The sequence below is a fragment of the Ovis canadensis genome, chromosome 19, assembly GCF_042477335.2.
Source record: "Ovis canadensis isolate MfBH-ARS-UI-01 breed Bighorn chromosome 19, ARS-UI_OviCan_v2, whole genome shotgun sequence".
Taxonomy (NCBI): Eukaryota; Metazoa; Chordata; class Mammalia; order Artiodactyla; family Bovidae; genus Ovis; species Ovis canadensis.
In genome coordinates, this window is record NC_091263.1 from 74,769,600 (window position 1) to 74,788,564 (window position 18,965).

General features: G+C 69.6%; 1 protein-coding gene and 1 long non-coding RNA gene across 3 annotated transcripts in view; one reads left to right on the plus strand and one right to left on the minus strand.

The window, feature by feature from the left end:
• PLXNA1 (plexin A1) overlaps positions 1 to 10,105 on the minus strand; it is a 39,171-nt gene extending 29,066 nt beyond the window's left edge. The window contains exons 1-3 of the mRNA XM_069562279.1: positions 9,892 to 10,105; positions 4,804 to 6,052; positions 3,439 to 3,621 (exon numbers count right to left, since the gene is read on the minus strand). Of these exons, the coding sequence (XP_069418380.1) occupies positions 3,439 to 3,621; positions 4,804 to 6,036 (1,416 nt within the window). The 5' untranslated portion in view covers positions 6,037 to 6,052; positions 9,892 to 10,105. The remainder of the gene's footprint in view (positions 1 to 3,438; positions 3,622 to 4,803; positions 6,053 to 9,891) is intronic.
• A 102-nt stretch (positions 10,106 to 10,207) lies between these two features.
• On the plus strand, positions 10,208 to 11,395 carry LOC138424842 (uncharacterized). 2 transcript variants are annotated; one of them, XR_011250986.1, is made up of 2 exons: positions 10,208 to 10,366; positions 10,924 to 11,395. It is a non-coding gene; the product is annotated as an uncharacterized lncRNA (long non-coding RNA). The 2 variants fall into 2 exon arrangements; XR_011250985.1 differs by having other exon boundaries at positions 10,219 to 10,366; positions 10,975 to 11,395.
• The last annotated feature ends 7,570 nt before the right edge of the window (positions 11,396 to 18,965 follow it).

The following is an 18,965-nucleotide window of genomic DNA, read 5'->3' on the forward strand; positions in this document are numbered from 1 at the left end:
TCCTCGATTCTCAGCACACAGACCGACCGACACAAGCAGCGGTCCTCCCTGAGCCTCGGTCTCCTCATCTGACTGCAGACGACCCACTCACCGCACTCAGAAGTGAAACTTCACAGCCCCTGATGGGGGGTGGTGCTTGGAGGGGGGGCCCCCCGAGGCTGAGCCCTGCCAGGGAGGAGGGGACGGCTGCCCGCAGGGTCCACCCATGGCTGTGGAGGCCGCACAGAGCTGGCACGGGGGCCGCAGAAGTCGTTGGGCCTCCTCTCACAGGCCGGGGCCACGGCCAGGGATGCCAGGGCAGGCAGCGGTGACCATCTGGCCAGATGTCCTTGCCGCAAGCCCCGCACCAACCCCACCTTGCAACAGCAGCCGACGCGGTGACCCTACTTTCCAGAGCCACTGGGAGCCCCAGACCAGACCTCTGTGGCCCCCCTCTGCGCACCACAGGGTGCCCAGACATCTGTCCACTGTGCACAGGACAGGCCCGACCCCTCCCGCACAGCGAGGGCCCCTCTGACCTGTAAGCCCCCCGTTCCCGCCCCCGGAACACCTCCCGCACCCCATCGTGCACAGGCCTGGCTGTGAGGAGCACGGGCCCCACAGATGCTCACAGACGGTCAGCACGAGGCTGCGAGGCCTGCACTGGGACCCCAAGGAGGGGCTGCCGGACCACCCTGGAGGCAGGGTCCCCCTACAGCCACCCAGCTTTCAGGGTCTCCCAGGTTCAGAATCCTGAGGTGGGGAGCAGGCGTCACCGCCTTTCCAAGAGCAGCTTCTGGAGACGAGGCTGCTGGAGAGGAAGGGGCATTCCCGTCCCAGCAGCCCACGGTGGGTGCTCCCTGGGGGTGCAGGGCAGTGGCCAGGGCTGCCTGGGGATGTAGCGGTGGCTCCTCCACCCTGCAGGACCCCCGCAGCAGGGCTCAGCCAAGTCCCTGCCTGGCCCTGGCCCCACAGCCCCGGGGACAGGTGCACCCCCCCCCCCCAGGCCCACACCGCGGCTGGGGAGGGCGGGAGGCACCCCTGGCAGGAGTCCAGGGCCGGAGGCCCCCCACCTCCCTCGGGTGCCCGGGCCAGCTCGAGGACTCCCGATGGGCCTGGAGATGAGCAGGAGGGGACGGCTGGGGGGGCAGGTGCAGGCGGGGCACGGGGAGGGCAGGGACCCGGGGGCACCCCAGCCAGCCCGCGGCAGCTCCGGTTGGCAGCTCTTCAGTTAATCGGCTGCAGTTTTACACAACGCCATTTGGAGGTGGCCCACAGCCAGCCGCGTCCCCAGAGCTCCCCGAGTCGCTGTTTAAAGCCCAGGAAGGACCAGCTGTGGGGAGGACGGGGCGGGTCCGTCTCAGCGCAGCAGGCCGCGCAGAGGCGGGGAGGGGCCCCAGGCCTGGACTCTGGGAACGTGGGGAGACAGGACGGGGGGCCAGGCCTGCACTGAACCCCAGGCCCGGCCCTCCCAGGCCCGGAGGAGAGAGCTGGGAGCCTGCGGGGGGTGGAGGGGGGCGGGCACCGCTGGCCGCCAGGCCCTGGACCACAGCCACCTCCACCCCCAGGCCGGGCTGGGACGACGCGGGAGGGGCCGGGCAGGGCCGGGAATTAGGAATGTGCTGCCGAAGGCCAGGTCAGCGAGAGGCGGGCGGCCGGGAGCAGAGCCCTTCGAGGAGGTCAAGGCTGGAGGCCTCAGGTGGGAACTGCAGGTCAAGGAGCCGGCGGGGGCAGGGACAGAGGGGCAGGCCCAGCATGGGGACAAGAAGCCCCTTCCCCGCGCCCAGGCAGCCCCAGCCCCGGGGGCGGACGGGGAGGCCGAGAGAGAGGCCCCCCCGAAGGTGCGCGCCGGTCCACACGGGGTGCGCGGGGGTCACGCCCCCACGACAGACCCCCTCGACCAGCCCAACTCACAGCCCCGGGTGCGGCTGGACCCTAGACCCTCGGGAAGGCCGCCATCCGCCCCGCGAGGAACGCGAGGTCAGCAGGGCCGCAGCAGGCAACCGGCCCCGGAAGGTTGGGGGGCGGCCGGGGCCTCAACTATCAGCTCCTTGGTCCCGACGCGGGACCTGCTCATGGGGGCCCTACTGCTCTGAGAGCCACCTCGGGACCTCAGGTTCCCTCAGCGGGACGGGGGCAGGGGGTGAGGCCGGGACACAGCAGAGGGAGGCAGGGCTGGACCAACCCGTCCTCCCAGCCTCACAGGGTGGCCTGTGGGCAAAGTCCCTGCCTGACCAGCTGCCCACCAGCTCACCGGCCACCAGGAGGGGCCCCCCCAGCCCCGGATGCTAGCCTTCTGCCAGGCGATGGGCTTGAGGGTCCTGCAGGAATGAGCTCCTGCTGCTTCGCCCACAGCCCACCCCAGACGGGCTCCCGCGGCAGGGGGCAAAAACGGCTCCCCAGGGAACCCCCATGGGGTCTGTGGGCCCTCTCCACTGACCCCCAGCCCTGGGGCTGCAGGCAGAACCCTGCTGGAGGCCCTGCCACCCCAGGTAGGGCCAGGACAGGGGGTCATGGGGTGGGCCTGCCACACCGGCACCGACTCCACACTGCCACGGGCAGGACCCTGCAGCACCCACCAGGGGGTGCCCTCGGCACAGCCCCCAGGGCCCAAGGCCCATGGCTCCGTCCATGGGTGGAAAAGCCGGCGCTGAGGGAGGGCCCTGCCCAGAGGCCGCAGAGCCCATGGACCGCACGTGGCAGGGACCAGGGACCTGCCCGCCCCTTAGGCCTGGGCACCAGGGCTGAGCAAGCAGTCAGGACCCAGCCCCCACCCGGCACCCGCGGGCCGAGCTGGGTCAGCAGGCAGCCTCCGCCAGCTGTTATTTCATCCACCAGCCCCACCCCTGCACTGACCCTCCAGGCTCCAGGCACCCCCACCCTCCGGCCCCCAGGAGCTGTGCCCGCGGCAGCCAGGCCTCCCTGGGCGGGTCCCTACCCAGCCAGCCAGTGCTGACCCTGGGGCCGCTGCCACCCCAGGATGCCCACCCCCGCCCGGCCCCCACCCCCGCCCTGTACACCCCCAAGCTGAGCCCGTGGAGGGGCCGGGGAGCTGCCCCCTCGCTAGGGCACCCCAACAGGCTCACTGCAGCCAGGGGCGGGCGGGCTGCCAGCCTCACCCTGCCCTTGGTCCTGTGTCTCTGGGCAGAGTGCTGCCTCGGTGACACCCGATCCCGGCGGGGAGAGGGCCACCCGGCCAGCCCCGCCCCCGCCCCCCGCGGTCTCCTGGAGGTCACCTCTGTGGGTGGGCAGGCCTGCAGGCCGAAGGGCCCTGTCAGCCTTAACCTGCCACAGGCCTGACCTGCCCCCACGCGCTGACGCCCAGCCAGGACCTTGACACGTGCTGGATGCAGGAGCGCCCAGGGCGTGCGAGGAGACGATGGTCCCCGGGACTGGGGCCCCCTCCCCACCAGGACACGAGAACAGGCGCCGGAGCCCCGGCAATGACCCCGTGCTGACCTTGCGGATGCGGCCGCTGCGCGTGCCCACGAACACCACCGTCCGGCCCTGGTAGTCGTAGGCGGCCACGGCGGTCAGGCCGTCGTCTCTGTCCACGAACAGGGGCGTCCCCTCGATGGTGACCGTGCCGCCCAGGGGCTGGTTGAAGTCCTGCCCGCAGAAGTCGTCGTCAATCTGCAGGGGCTGAAGAGGTGGCGGGGGGGTGAGGCCCAGGCCGTCCCCCGGGGAGACGCTGCGGCCGTGCAGTGCAAGGGGTGGCTAGCACAGCTGCGGCTGGTCGTGGGGAGACGGAGGCCCTGGGAGCTGCTTGAGCAGCAGGAGCCCGGGACGGAGGGCGCCTCTCACGCCCACCAGGCCCAGGCCCTGCCCCCCACCACAGGGGCACAGGGAGCGGTGGGGGGCACACAGGTGTGTGCCAGGGGCACGTGGGGAGCTGGGGTGGCTCACTCAGGACAGGATGCGGGGTGACACCTAATAGGCAGAGGGAGGGGCCGGCTGAGAGGTGGCGTCTGCAAGGGAAGGAAGCAATCGATAGCGCAGGTTCCGGAGCCGGGCGGGGAGGGCAGGGCAGGGGGACAGGGTCAGGCAGCTCCAGGCCCGGCTGAGGTTTGTTGAGGGCAGGGTTGGGGCGGGGTCCAGGATCCTGGCTGCGGGGCTGAGGTGGGAGGGACCAGGGCGGACGGGAGGGGCAGGAAGGGGGCACACACACAGGGCACACAGGAAACTTAGCAAGGCGCCCGCCAGCAGTCTCCAGCTGCGCCGAGGAGGCCCGACGCTTCCCGGACAGGCGGGAAGACCTGGGCCGGCCCTTCCTGGGGCCACCCCAAGCCCTGGGCAGCAGAGGCGCTTGAGGTCCTCCAAACAAGCCCTCACCCCCTACGAGTCTGGGGTCTCCCGTGGAAGATCATCCTTTCTGGGGGAGGGCAACATACACTCCTCAAAAAGCAGCTGGCCCCGTCAGGGCCTAGAGACAGGACAGACAGCAGCCAGCCGATGGGCACTGAGCGGCCCCCCAATTTCCCGCCCACCCAGGTGAGATGCACAGCCAGGCACCAGGGCAGCAGAGAGCAGAGCCTCGAGACAGGGCCCTGAGAGGAGACGGTGCCCACGGCCCGCCTGACCCTGGTCTGGCCCCGGCTCGCCCCTTACTGGCAGTGTACCCTGGACATCGCCCCACCTCTCAGTGGCCTCAGCTGTGAGACAGAGACAAGGCCCGGCCAGCCAGAGCCCAGAACAGCACTAGGGACGAGGGCGGGGCCTCTGTCCACGGGCACGAGGGCACACGGACACAGTCACATCACCTGTTTTCTCAAGGGGTGGGACGGCCATGTCCCGTGTTCCGGACTGGTGGGGCGGGGTGCTCACCGAGTTGATGCAGCCCAGCTCCTTGTTGAGCAGCCAGGGCAGTGAGAGCTTGCCCTCACCGCGATAGCAGGACTGGATACGCGCCTTGATCTTCTCCTTGATGGCCCTGAGCGTGAAGAGGCAGAGGACCGACTCCCGCGGCGGCTTCACGCGGTTCTTCTGGCCCTGGGCGAACACGGTGAATAGCACGTCCTCGTCCTCGGCCAGGCCCAGCTGGTGGGCCAGGGCCCGGCCGGGCCGGCTCAGGTAGGCGTCCTGCACCAGGCGGTACTCCACGCCCGCCTGCTCGCAGCCGACGGGGAACTCAACGTAGGAGTAGAACTTGGGGTCGTCCACGCACAGCCGCACGATCTTGGACGTGAAGAAGTGCTCGCCGGCAGCGTCGGGCGAGGTCAGCTGCGTGTCCAGCTGCAGGGTGAGGTAGTACACGAAGTGCTCGCTGCGGAAGCTGTACACGTAGTAGATGTCGAAGGCCGGGAACTTGGACAGCGTGTCCGAGGGGATCTTGAGCTGCGAGGACACGAACTCGTCCTGGTACACGAAGCCAAACATCTCGGCGTCCTCCTCGTTGGCCATGAGCCGGCGGCTGGACAGCGTGGGGAAGTACTCGGACTTGCCGTCGATGGGCGTGCCCACAAAGAGCTTGGCCTGCGCCTGGCCGGGCGGCCCGGCGATCAGCACGCCGGCCATGCTGCCCGCCTCGCGCACGCCCGACAGGTAGTGCTCCTTGCGGTGGTGCGGCTCGCCCAGCTTGAAGAGGTCGTCCAGGCGCAGGAACTGGCAGATGCCTTGTGAGGCGCTGCCGCAGGCCAGCAGGCGGTTGGCGGGCTGGTCCAGCAACAGCAGCTTGTTGACGTTGTCGGTGCTGCCCAGGCCGTGCGGGCAGGACTGCACGCTGGGTGGGGGGTAGCACTTCTCGTTGTCCTCCACCGGGCCCGTCACATGCGCCCGCAGCAGCGTCAGGTTCCCCGACAGCTTGTAGATGCGGTTCACGGCGCCCACATACACCTCGCCCGTCTGCTCGTGGACCACCAGGTGGGTCAGCGCCCAGTCACTGGCAGTGAAGGTGCGGAAAGGGGGCTGCGGACCCCCGCCTGCCGGGGGGGCAGCCTCCAGCAGCAGCAGCAGCAGGATCAGCAGCAGCAGCAGCGGAGCCCGCGGGCTCAGGCGCGACAGCAGCATGACGGGCCGGGGCCTCAGGCAGAGGCGCTTGGGTCCTTCGGCGCCAGGCATCACAGGAGCCTCAGCCCTGCGGGGAAGAGGGACAGGGCGTGTCACCTGCGCCGTCACTGAGCGCCAGTGCCCATCCTCCGCCGGGATGTCCCACTCGTGGGGCGCAGCCTGACGCTCCAGGAGACTCCAGAGGGGCAAGGGAGAGCCCCTCCCGGCCTGGAGCCCTGGGAGCAGCTATTCTGAGCCCCACACTCCGGCCAGCAGCGCGGGCCGCTCGAGCTCTGCCGCTCGGGAGAAGATAGGAACCCAGGACCGGGAGGTGGGCGACAGACCTGGGCCTGCCCACGCCCCCCAGGGAGCAAGGCTCCCGGCTCCAAGCTCCCACGGTGGTGACCGCCTCTCTGCCCAAGCGCCTTGCGGGCTGGACAGTACTCACAGGCAGTAGAGAACACTCGTGTGGTCCCTGCAGAAGGCGGGGCTCCTCGCAGCCCCGCCCCGCCCCTGGCCCCGCCCCCAGCCCTGCCCACCTACCCTCGCCCCGCCCCCAGCCCTGCTCGCTAAGAGCCCGGCCCCGCCCCCTTCTCTGAGGAGTTCCCCTGCAGCGGGGTGGCTTGCACCTCCCACCCCCAGCCAATGGCTGTCCCTACCCCAGGCGAGAAGCCCCCAGACCCTGCCTCCTCGCAAACAATCTCATCTCCCCACAGCTCAGCAGCTGGCAGCCACACTCCAGGTTACGTGTAGCCTCTGGGGCCCGCAGCCACGTGGTTGACCGGGTCGCCAGCCAGGGTCTCCCCGTCTATGCAGGCTCGTCTCCCGGGTGACAGTGAGCAGGCCGGGGTGCCCAGTCAGGGTCCCGCCTCAGCTGTCCCTGGACTTGCGGGCTGAGGGCAGCAGCCGTGAGCTCTCCAGCTGTCTGTCACCCTTGTAGTCTGAGGCCCGAGCTGTCCCCAGACACTGTCCCCACCAGCACGAGAGCTGCCTAAGCCCCAGAGGCCAGCCCAGGACCTGCCCATGTGAGTGAGTGACTGGGCCCTGCCGCCCACCCCAACTTCACTCCCCACACCCTCTTCCATTCGGGGATGCTGAGCCTCGAGAACTGAGGCGGCGGGGGGGGGGGGTGGGTGGGGCAGCTGGTCAGCACTCCACGGGTGACGGGTGGGGGCCTGAGGCGGGATGCTGAGCCCCCAGAAGCAGGGGTGGAACTCTGGCCAGCATCCCACAGAAAGGGCACCAGGCTGTGCTGCCACAGAACCCTGCCTGCAGGCTGTCAGCTACCCCTCACTCCCTGCCCAGACATTCCCAACAACTATGGCCGCCAAGGACCTCCCAGGCGGCAGGGAGAGGAGTCCCCAGCCCCTGCCTCCAGCTCAGGAGGCCAGGGCAGAGCAGTACTGGAGAACAGGCTCCTCAGGACTCGGCAGGGCCTGGGCTGAGTGCTTTCGAACTCCAAAGAAAACATGAATCACTCACCGTTTATCAGTTCAAAGCAGGCCTGCAATTACCAGGGGCTGGGCTCTCCCCTCCTCCGGATAATTACACACGTTCTAATGCAATTACGGGCCCTACTTTTTATATTAAACAGGAGGGACCCAGCTGAAGAAGCGCTATCCAAACTCCAGCCTGGCCGGGGGCCCGCTGCCCCTCCAACAGGGCTGCCCAGAGGACCAGCCAGGCTGCAGCCAGCAAAAGAGGGCGTCCAGACCACCCCCTCACAGGGGCCACTAAAGACAGCTGGGGGACTCCCCCTACCCACGAGGAACGGGCTGTGGCTCAGATAGACCCAAGGTCACCCAGCTAGCTGTGCACACTCCCACGGAGACCTGGACTCCCACGGGCCTCTGTTCTACCCAGGAAAAAATGCATTCATTCCAGAGCGGCTGCTGGGTAGGGCCACGCCGGCCGGGGGAGAGGAGCCGGGACAGATACGAGCTCTGGGCCCGCGCTGGGGTCCGGGGAGGCCCTTCCACCTGCTGGTTAAGGACCAGGCCCGACGCTGGCGGGGGAGGGGCACCCCGGGCGCAGAGCAGCAGGAGCAAAGGCCGGGGTGGAACCTGCTGGACCGCGCAGAGGGCAGTGAGGGTGCCCGCAGCACCAATCAGAGCCAGGCCGGGAGGGAGAAGCTGCCCGGGGCACAGGGCTGGGCGTGCCGACGGGAGGTAAGCAGGGCAGGGAGCGGCCCAGCGGCCTCCACGCCCGCACAGGACCGGCTCAGCCATCCGCCAGGGCGTGGAGAGCGCGCCACCCGCTTCTCTGCCGGCCCGCGGCCACCGCCGCTCTGCGCCCTGAGAAACAAAGGCCCTCAGAGGCTTCTTCCCAGAGGAACGGCCCCGATTTCCCCCGCCCCACTGGCCAACTCCCCAGCCACATCTGGACCCTCGCGGGACTCGGGCAGCTTGAGGCATGGGGGACGGAGAAGACACAGCGTCCTACCCAGGGGTGCCTTGTCGGTCAGCAGCCAGCGCCAAGAGCTGCCCCGTCACCCCACCTCCCCCACACAGGCCCCCGGAGGTGGTCCCAAGCCGCCTGCTCCCCTCCAGGCCTGTCCGAGGGGGCCGGGATCGCAGGCACTCGAGTCCTGCTCCTCAGGAAAAGTGCCTGCTCCCCGGCTCCCCCGAGTTATCCTCTCCTCCCGACCCCATTTCACACCCGGAGACGTTCCTCGGCTTGAGGAGGGGCTTACAACACACCAACCGCGGCAGAGCCGGCAAAGGGCAGTCGGCTTGGTTCACAGCTCTCATCGGTCCCCCACCCCCACGCACACAACCTCAGCCACACCGGGGCTGGCCAGGCCTCTGCAGCGCCGTCTCCTCTACCTGAAATGCCCACTTGGGGACTCCCGGGCCCCCTCCCAGGCCGACTTGCTGCCGGGCCAGAAAGAAATCACTGGCTTCCCAGTTCGCCCCTGGCGCAGCACCTGGTCTCCTCTGCACACCCCAAATCAGAAGGGCGCCAGGGGATCTGCCTGGGCGAGCTCCCCAGGGCCCGAGGAGCGAGGCACAGCCCACCCCGCGAAGACCCTGAGAACCGGCCTCGGCTCGGAAAGAGGTGGGGCAGCGCGGAGAGCCGCACCGCCGGATTCCAGGCTCGGGGGCTGAAGGCTCGGTCCACGTCCCCCAACACACACCCCTCTTTCTTTCAAGGGGCGTGGCCCCAGCACCCCACAGATTAACCAGGGGCAGCTCCGGGCCCTAGACGGCCGCCGGAGCCCCTCTCGCCCCCTTCCTGGGCTGTCCCTGTGGTCTCGGAACGGCCGTGGGTCCGCGGAGTCGCAATCCCTTCCCCGAGGCCGCCCGATCGCGCCCCGCTGCAGCCAGCCCCGCCGCCCACCAGGCCCAGGGCCGCGCAGGAGCCCTCAGAGCGGCCACGGGAAGCGACTGACCCTGGAGAGGCCCCGCGCGGGGCGGCGAGGAGGCCGGGCGCGCGGCTGGCGCACCGCCCCTCCCAGCCCGCGCGGGCCTGCGGGCCTGGGCGGACCTGCGACCACTCCGACCCGCGGGCCTGCCGGCGCCGGACGTCCAGCGCGCTCCGCCGGCCCGGGCCGGCCGAAGGGCCCTCCCGGCAGCGCTGCAGCGAACTTTCTCCCCGCCCGGCTGGGAGGAGGCGGCGCGGCCCGCGAGCTCGGCGGGCAGGGTCCCATCCCGGCCGGGCGGGGACGCGCGGGCTCAACGCCGGCGCCGCGGCCGCGCCCGGACACGCGTGAACCCAGCGGGAGCCGCAGGGACACGCGGGGGCGCGGACACGCGGGGGCGCGGACACGCGCGCCGCAGCCCCCCCCCACCCCCGCGTGCCCCCCGCCCGCCGCTCGGCCGCAGCCCCGAGGAGGCCGGCCCGGGGCCGCCCGGAGCCTGGACCCCCGCCGGACCACCGCCGGACCCCCGCCCGCCCCGCCGCGGGGAAAGTTGAGCCCCTACTCACAGGCTGCCCCGGGGCGCGCCCGCCGCCGGCCATCGCAGCTCGCCGCCCGCGCCGCCGCCCGCCCCTGCCCCGCCGCGGGGCCGCTGAAGCCGCGCAGGCCGCCCAGGCCGAGGCCGCCGCGCCCGGGCTCCGCTGCGTGGCCGCCGCCGCTGCCCAGCATGAATGGGGCGCCAGGCGCGCGGATGCGGACCGGCCTCGCTCTCGCCGCCCGCGGAGCGCCGCGCGCATGCGCCGCCCTGGGGGCCGGGCCGGGGCGGGGCCTGCGCGGGGGGCGGAGCCGGAGGCGGCCTCCAGGGGGCGCTCGGTCCCCGCCGCCGGCCTCTGACCACCGCACGCTGCAAAGGGCAACGCCGCCGCCCGCAGCCGCTGCCCCGGAACCGGACCCAGATGCGGCCGCGATCCGGAACGGCGGTCTCGGCCCGGGATCCTCATAGGGCTGTGGGGCGCGCGGCCCAGGAGGAGGCCGGCGGACTGGGTGCGGGGACTTGAGCGAGGCGCTCGGGGCAGCGAGTGGGGCTCGGGGGGCGCACCGGGCGAGGGTCGCGGGGCAGGTCAGGGGCGCACCGGGCGGGGGTCGCGGGACAAGGGCCGCAGGAGGCGGGCCGGGGTCGGGACGTAGGAGGTGGCTGGTGCAGATCAGGGGCGCCCCGGGCGGGGGTCGCGGGGCTAGGATGGGGGCGCACGAGGCCGGGGCCGGGACGTAGGAGCTGGCTGGGGAAGGTCCGGGGCGCGCCGGGCGGGGGTCGCCAATCCGAGCTCACGAGTCGGCAGGGCAGGGGCGGTCGCCGTGGCCGCGCCCCCGCAGCAGCGCGCGCGCCCTGGGGCCGTCCGAAGGTGGGTCCGCGCGCGGGCACCTGGTCAGGGCTAGGCGAGGCGGCAGGAGCCGTGGGGACGGCTGAAGGGCCCGGGGCCGGAGTGCGGGGGGACGAGCTGGGGCGGAGCCGCGGCCGAGAGATGGCCGCGAGCCAGGCGGTCACCCGCAGGAGAGGCACCCCGCAGGCTCTGGCGACCCCTGCCCCTCCCCACCTCCAGGGGCTGAGTCCTGGATTCCGAGCGGCTGTTCTTCATCTCCTGTGGGTCTAGCACGAGATTGTTGGCTTCTGTCGCCCGCCGAGCAACATCTGGGGACGTGGGGACGCGGTCTGCGCGGTGGGGGCCCGATCCAGTGGCCGGAGTCACCGGAAGGTGGGCGGATCCCAGCATGGCTGTTTAGGTGCAGCGGGCCCACCCGTTTTCAGAGCCTGCCCTGGGCCCACAGCCGTCTCGCTCAGCCTCCAGAATGTCGCCAGCTGCCCCCACCCGCGCATCCCCTGCTCCCAACTCCTGTCACCTGTGAGCCCCTCCCAGAAGGACCCCTGACATGACACTCAGCATCACGCAGGGCCATCCTTCCAGGCGGTGGATAAGGCACTCCAGACAGCAGAGCTGGTCGTCTTTATGACCCTCGGCCACCGGAGGAGTTCTTCAGCCTGTCAAAAATAAACGAACATAGGGGTCAATTTGACTACCTTCATGTTGGTTATTTTTGTCCACTCAGAGTTACCAGAGGAAATACCAAGGTAAGCCAGGCCTTAGGACAAGACATTTGCAACACCTGTACACTTGACAACAGCCGCGTAGCCAGGATTTAGGAGGGATCCCCAAGAATCAACAAGGAAAGGCCACAATCCATTCAGAGACCCAGGACAGAAACCCCAACACACAGAGCGTTGGAGCAAAAATGGCAAATAATTGTTGCTCCCAAGAGCCCCGCACAGTGTCTCTGCCCCCGGGAGGCCAGTCCGGTGCAGATGGAGAGGGGAGCAGAGAAGGGAACCTTGTGGGCTGGAGGCTGTGGCCCAGGCAAACCCCCCACCCCGCCCCGTCCCCTCACATGGAGGGAAATGAGTCAGCGGGCACTGGGCTCTTCCTCCTTGGGTTTCCTGTGTGGGTTTCGCTTCTGTTGCCATTCGAGAGGGCAGTGTGTGGGGCTGCGGGAAACAATCGCGAGAGCCAGAATCAAATCCACTGGGGACGGGTGGGGGGCGGGCGCTTCCAAATGTGCATGCCCCTTCGGGACCGCTTCTGCATCTCCACCTCAGAGCTTTGTGCAAAAGGAACTCTGGGGGCCTCTCCGCAAGGGTCGGAGGAGGGAGGGACCCTCCTGGGCAGATCCTCCAGGGGCTGAGTGTGCAGCGCCCTGAGGGGTGAGCGCTGGCCGCCACTGGGCACGCAGGGTGGCTGCAGTCACCATCGCCTCTGGGAAGCCCACTCCATCCACTGGGTGGGGCGAGGATGGGGGGTCTCCCAGGGGGCAGCGTCAAGGAGACGAAGATGGAAGGGTGCACAGAGAGCCATGTCCCAGAGCAGGAGCAGGGCTCGCCCAGGGGGCAGGCTCTGAGGGAGGCCCCCCCACCTCGCCCTCCCTCCCAGCAGGCGCAGTGGTCGAGCGGACAGGCCTCACCTGACCTGAGCTCCCAGGGGGTCGGGGAGCTGCAAGGGGCAGGGCACATTCCCCGCTGCCCGAGGTCACGCCCACGGTGGCCTCTGTGCCTGGTGGCCTTGGCAGCTCCAGGTGCTCCTTGCCCAGCAGGTCCGGGAGGAGTCCCAGGATGGACCCTCATGAGTGGGCTGGATCACAGGCCCCCACGGACCAGTCACTGCAGCCGGGAGTAGAGCCTCTCAGGGCCGTACTGGTGCAGGGAGCTCTCCGAGTGAGGGCGGCTTCGGGCAGGGAGTCCCCAGAGAAAGCCCAGGTGCAGGCATTCAGCAAGCTGCTGGAAGTGGCAGACAGGGCCCCAGCCGGCCACTGGCCTCCTCCCCCCGGGTCCACCGGGCCTGCACCCCTGCTGTGCCCTCGGCCGGGGGACCCCCACTGCTGCCAACCTCTCAAGGCCCAAAGTGCCCTCCGCTTCCAGGAAGCCTTCCTGACTGCAGCTTCCTCGGGCTTCTTGGCCCACTCTTGGCCAGTGGTGGTGAGCCTGGGCTCAGAATCGCCGTCCTTGGGGAGGCAGCCAGGTCACTGTCAGCACCGTGCTGTAGGGAAGACAGGAGCAGAGCCCTTGCTGCCACTCCACAGACACCCCTGAGAGCTGTGGCGGCATGGGGACACCCTGTCCTGGGGCTGCAGAGTGAGACGGCTTCAGGGAACAAGTGGGTGACCGATGTAAACAGTGATACAGGCTGGCTGGTGGGTTCCTGCCCTGCAGCATCGGGCAGGCTGGAGGGAACCAGCAGGAAGACCCCCGATAGGGTCTGCAGCTGGCACAGCACACGCCAGCCCTGGGGGTCCCGAGTGGGTGCCCATCGCCCTGAGGGTCACAGGCAGCTCACAGGGGACGGTCCTTGGATGGCTGCCCTCAGCAGGACCGTGGCCTCCACCCTGGGTGGGGCCCAGTGGCCCCTGCACCCTGCAGCCCAGGGGTGAGAGCCTGGAAGTACCCCAAGTCCTCGCTGTGCTGAAATCCCCAGGAGGTGGCACTCCCACCCAAAGTAACCCGCAACCCGGCTGCCCACGCCCACAGGGTCAGAGGCGGCCAGCTGTGAACCCAGGGTGGAGATGCAGACAGGGGTCTCAGCCCACAGCCCCCACACGTGCAGGACCCCACCCAGTGGCCGTCAGAGGGGCACCGGGAGCCAGCCTGGGGGCACAGGGCCAATGGACGCCAACGTGCAGGTGACGCGAGGGAGCGGCTGGCTTGGGGGAGAGAAGCCGGGGCTTCTCGGGGCCTGCGTTGCCACTCCTGCCGTCAGAGGCCCCGGTGTGGAAGGGCCATGCCTGGGACAGCCACGGCGTGGACGCGGACATGGCAGGTGCCGGGCGCCTCCGCTGAGCATCAGGCGCGCGCTGGACGCAGCACTGGACGGCTGCCCCTGCGGGCACACCGCGGCAGGAAGGCAGCCGGCAGCACCCAGGAGGGGGCAGCGGCGCCAGGTCCGCGCCGGGAACTTCAGCATGACGGCGTCCGGGGCTGGAGCAGGCTCCGGGGGGCGGAGTCAGCCAGGCAGGGCCAACTCTGCGCTCTTGTGGCGGGGGACATGGGACCGACACATGCCAGGCACGGGCGTCAGTACCCACGCTGCAGGACTGTCCCCTGGGTTGTGGGCGCTGGGGGTCGGGAGAGGGTGCAGGCCTCCACCCTGCCCTAACGCCCCGGGAAGCCGTCCCTGGAGACAACGCTCACCTCCAAGTAGGCAGGTGAAGGGGACCCTCCACAGCTGCCCCTCTGGAAACAGAGCTGTGCCTGAGGCCTCATGGCTGGGCAGGCTGGACAGTGGACGCCCCGCCAGTGGAGACTCCCACAGGACCTGGCCGGCCACCCCTCCTGACCACATCCCCACGACTCCAGTCTCCCAGCAGGTCACCTCCTCGGAGAGGCTCCCGACTGGAGTCCCGAGCGTGCCAACGCCCCTAGTTCACATGTTGAGGGGGCCCAGGAGGCTGGGGGCCTCGACCCAGGGTGGGGGGCCAGGTACCAGCCCGAGTCTCCACTCCGCCACTGAGCCGCACAGCTGGGCAGGCTGTCCCCTGCAGTCAGACCCAGGCCCCCTCCTGGCCCACCCTGTACCCCTCAGTGGCTGCCGGTGGGCACAGGGGGGCTCAGTGTGGGAGCAGTGATGGTGAGAGTTTCCAGGAAGGCTTTGGAGCCACCCGAGTTCCCCTGCCTGCCACCCTTTCTGAGAAAACCCTCCCTGGGGGAGGTCCCTGCATCCTGCGGCTCCGTGTAGGAGAGCAGAGGCTTCGGAGGCAGAGACTCAGGGTCCCAACCCCACCCCCCCAGCTCCACGCCTGCCAGGGCCCCACCCCTCTGCGCCTTCTGGGGGTCTCGGGGTCACTGTGAGGGCCAGAGGAGCTCATGGGGACTCCCCAGCTGCCCCGCCTGCCGGCAGGGAGGGGCCGTGAACGTCCCTCTCCAAGGCGAGGACCAGGCTCAGGGGCCGCTTCCTGCCCCCCACACCTTGTCACAGGGAAATCTGTGATTTCCCGAATCTCCCACAAGCTCCGCCAGCAGGGAGGGCCGTGAACGTCCCTCTCCACGCGAGGCCCCTTCCTGCCCCCCACGCCTTGTCCCAGGGAATCTCTGTGATTTCCCAAATCTACCACAAGCTCCGCCGGCAGGGAGGGGCCGTGAACGTCCCTCTTCACACGAGGCCCCTTCCTGCCCCCCACGCCTTGTCACAGGGAATCTCTGTGATTTCCCGAACCTACCACGAGCTCCCCATGTGATGCTGTTTCCCCGTCCCCGTGAGGTCACCCTGCTGACCTTGCCCGGCCCGCCTCTCCCGGGAAGCCTCCCTAAGCCCTGCCCACCGGCTGGTCAGCAGCAGCCCCAGGCCGGTGGGCTCTGGGCCTGAATGCAGGTCAGCACCTGCGGCTCCTCCAGGCAGTGCCATCGCAGGGTCCCTGGCAAGGAGAGTGAGGAGCAGACAGGGCCAGTCCCCCGTCTCCTGTGTCCTTGGTGGAGGGGCTGCGGGCAGCCATGCCACCCCCCACCCTGGCACAGGCCCCGCAAAGGGCAGGGGGCGGCAGGGAGAGCTGAGACCTGGCCACATGGTGCCTCGGGGCAGGCGGGGCTCTGGGAGGACATCTGAAATCCCTAGCTGCCAGAGTGAACACCAGAGAAACGGAAGGCAGGACAGTCCTGATGAAAACCAGGCTCCGCTTCACGCAAGGACGCGTTCAGTGACGCGGACGCCCGCTTCAGGCACGGCTGGCTCCAGGAGCCCAAGCGTGTCGCTGGGCGTCTGTTGCTCAGCTCCAGCTCCTTGCACGTGCACTCTCGGGGGTGACGAGCCCAGCAGCACACTGGGCCCCCTGGAGCCGTGTGACTGACCCTTCCCACTGCTCACTGTGATGTAAACTGCCAGGGGGCGCGACGCCCCTGGTGTGACGGCTGCTCCACAAGCCCGACTTCCAAGACGCCTGGCCTCTTGGCTTTCTAAGCAATTAAAACAGGGCTTTTAATTATTAAAATATTACGCTCATGGTGAAAAAAAAAATCCAAGCGGTGCACGAACGAAGCCCCAGGAAAGGCCACCTCCCCACCGGGCCCTGGTCACCTCCTGGAAGCACAGTGTCCCCAGCTCCCTGCGTCCTGGCAGAGATTCACCCAGGACGCCCCTGCCTCTCTGCAGAGAGGACCCGCAGCACCCCTGCCCCCAGCTGCCTTTGCGGGCCTCCATCTCCTGCCAACAGGTTTCGGAAATGGTCCAACGGGGCGGGGCCACTTCGGGACCCCTCGTCACCCTCCTGGAACCCAGCACATGAACTGGCCCTGGGAGCCACTCTGCGGTGTGATCCGACAGGACTGTGGCTGAGAGGGCAGATCCTGCTGGACGCCTGCTGGCTTCGAACCCCCAGAGGCCCGGGTGATGGCCCGCTGAGGCCCCGGGAGGCATGCTGTCTGCACGTAGCCCCATGCTGGACCCAGAGGGGCACGAATTCTCAAGAAGGTGGGCGCTGCAGGCCCTTCGTGGGGCCCGAGGGGATCAGAGTGGCCAGGCCCGGTCCCCGCGTCTGAGCCCCTTGATCCAGCCGCGTTGACTGGACTCCCTGCCACACGAGCCAGCGACCCTCCCCACGTCGGCTTGAGTAGGGGTCCCTCGTGTCGCGGGGACCCCGCGCTCCAGGCGGCCTGGGGTGCCGCCCTCCCTCTGCGGGCCTCCTCGTGGGCGCCTGCACTTTGAGGCTGAACACCATGTAACCTGTCTACCTGTTCCACAGCTAAGCCCCAGCAGATGCGTCTTCACAATTAACTGATGTTTATTCGCCGGGAATAGCCAGCCCATTAAATCTAACGAGGCAGGTTGTCAGGTGCAGAGCGGAAGTGTCTTCCTGGAGCAGGACCCAGGCCTGTGGTCTGGAGCGCCAACCTGGGGCCTCCATCGAGGCCATAGTGCCTGGGAGAGGCCTCCCCGGGGAGCCCCGGGGGCCGGCTGCAGCTCTGGGTGTGGGCAGCCCCCACTCCTGGCTCCCGGCTCCCCAGACCCTCTGGTCCCCAGTGAACGCTCGGCAGGCTTCACACCCCTGCTGCCTGCTGGGAACGTATGACGTCCTTTGCTCAAGGAGGTCCACTCTGCAGAGAGGGGCCCACTGGGCCCGCCAGCCAGCAGGAAATGAAGGCGGGAGCCCCCAAATGCTGGCGCGGGTCGGCACTGCCATGAGCCTCTGGAGGCGGGGGCGGTGGTGCTAGAGAGGCATCGCAGTCGGGAGCAGAAAACAGTCACACAAACCCCCACCAACAGCAGGACCCTGAGCGCACGGAAGCGCGGGGCAAGCCGGGCGCACCCCACCCGCCCCCAGGGCCAGCACGTGCGCACGGGCGGCCTGTGCCTCTCCACGACTGAGCTTCTGGATCGACTGCCGAGCTCCAGGCTCAGGCTCCGGGGGCCCCATGGCTGCGGAGCTGGCGGGCAGAGCCTGTACGCAGCCTTGTCGCCTCCACTGTGATCGGCGTGGGGGGACTCGGCTCCCCGGGGAGGCCTCTCCCGAGCACTGTGGCCTCGATGGAAGCCCCAGGTCGGCGCTCCGGACCACAGGCCTGGGGCACAGACATGGGGGCCCTGGGACTCCCGGGCAGAGAGAAGCATGCAGGGCGCCCATCAGGAACTGACCCTGGGGCCAGCATTGGCCAAAAGGGACGGTGCGGGGGTGGGGGCAGCTGGGCATGCGGCCTCCGTGCCCACTCCAGCAGGCAGTCACCGGGCGCGTGGCCTCCGTGCCCACTCCAGCGGGTGGTCGCCGGGCGCGCGGCCTCCATGCCCACTCCACCAAGCTGCTCTGGAGCGAAGCTACTTACCGGAGGGAGCAGACTCAGGCCGCAGGCCGCAGGCAGGAGGGGCCTGAGCGGCAGGGCCCTGTCCTCGCCCACTGACCGTGGCACCTGGCATGGCCCTGAGACGCAGCTGTGAAGGCGGGAGCAGCTGCCTCCCCTGGGCCTGGCCTCCCGTGGGTCACTGCCCACCCCCGCCTGCCCGCCCCAGCCAGGGTGGTGGGAGCGTGCTGCTGCTGCGCACGTGGGGCTCACCATGACACCCCTGGGCCTTTACTCCTCTGGGTCCTCGGGGGCCACCTCGTGGGTTTGCTCTCTGTCTCACTGGTCGGGGCTTCCTGGCTCCTGGCTGGACCCTGGACGTCCCAGCCGGCGTGCCATGCTGACCCCAGTGACTGGGTGGGACGGGAACCCAGCCCCGCGGACAGTCGCCCAGCGGGACCTGGGCCCAGCACGCCTGCCCTGGGGCCTCAGCCACGCCACACTCCCAGGCCCTGCTTCCTGCCACGGATGGCCTCGTGCAGGGCCTGGAGACGCGGGCCCAGACACAGGCTCAAAGGTACACACCACACTCGGGCGCAGCCACCCTGGGGGTGGGAGGACTCTGACCAGGGAAGCCTGGCTCGGACCCCAGGGAGCCCAGGGAAGCGCTGGGGCAAAAGGGAGCCGGGGCAGAAGCACGCGGAGGCACGGGCGGCTGAGACTCGGGCACAGGCGCGCAGGCGTGCGCACACGCAACGGGGCACACGGGCCACCGCACAGCTGCGGCAAGCCTGCCTCCCGGGCAGGAGACTCGGAGGCTGGGTGCAGCCCTGGGCACCAGAGGCTCCTGCCGGGGCCTCAGGAGGGCCGCGGGGGCTCCATGAGCTGGCGACCTGCGACCCCCGGCGGACCACACGGGGCTGGGCCCTCTGGCTGCCATCTCTGCCTGCGCGGCCCCTGCTGAGCCGGGGAGCCGCCCGAGTTTCTGGGGGGCGTCTCCTCAGCCCCCGTGCAGCTGGCGACCCGCCCAGCCCCGGACGCCGCCCGGCCCCAGTCCCGCACCCAGGTGTCACCCCCGTCACGCAGTCCCTCAATCTGCAGCTCCCAGAACCAGCTCACCCGGCCGGAAGTCAGTCTGGTCCTCCCTGCCCACTCACGTCCAGTCCTGCCAGTTCCAGCCCTGGGCTCGGCCTGCTGTGTCCGCTGACCCGCCCCCGAACTCCTAAGGGCCCTGGACTACGCCGCTCAGCAGGATGGACCCTGATGGTCTCTGCAGGAGGCGCTGAGGGCTGGGGCGCGGGGGCTGTGCGCGCACGAGGAGGCAGCCCACAGACCACCAGG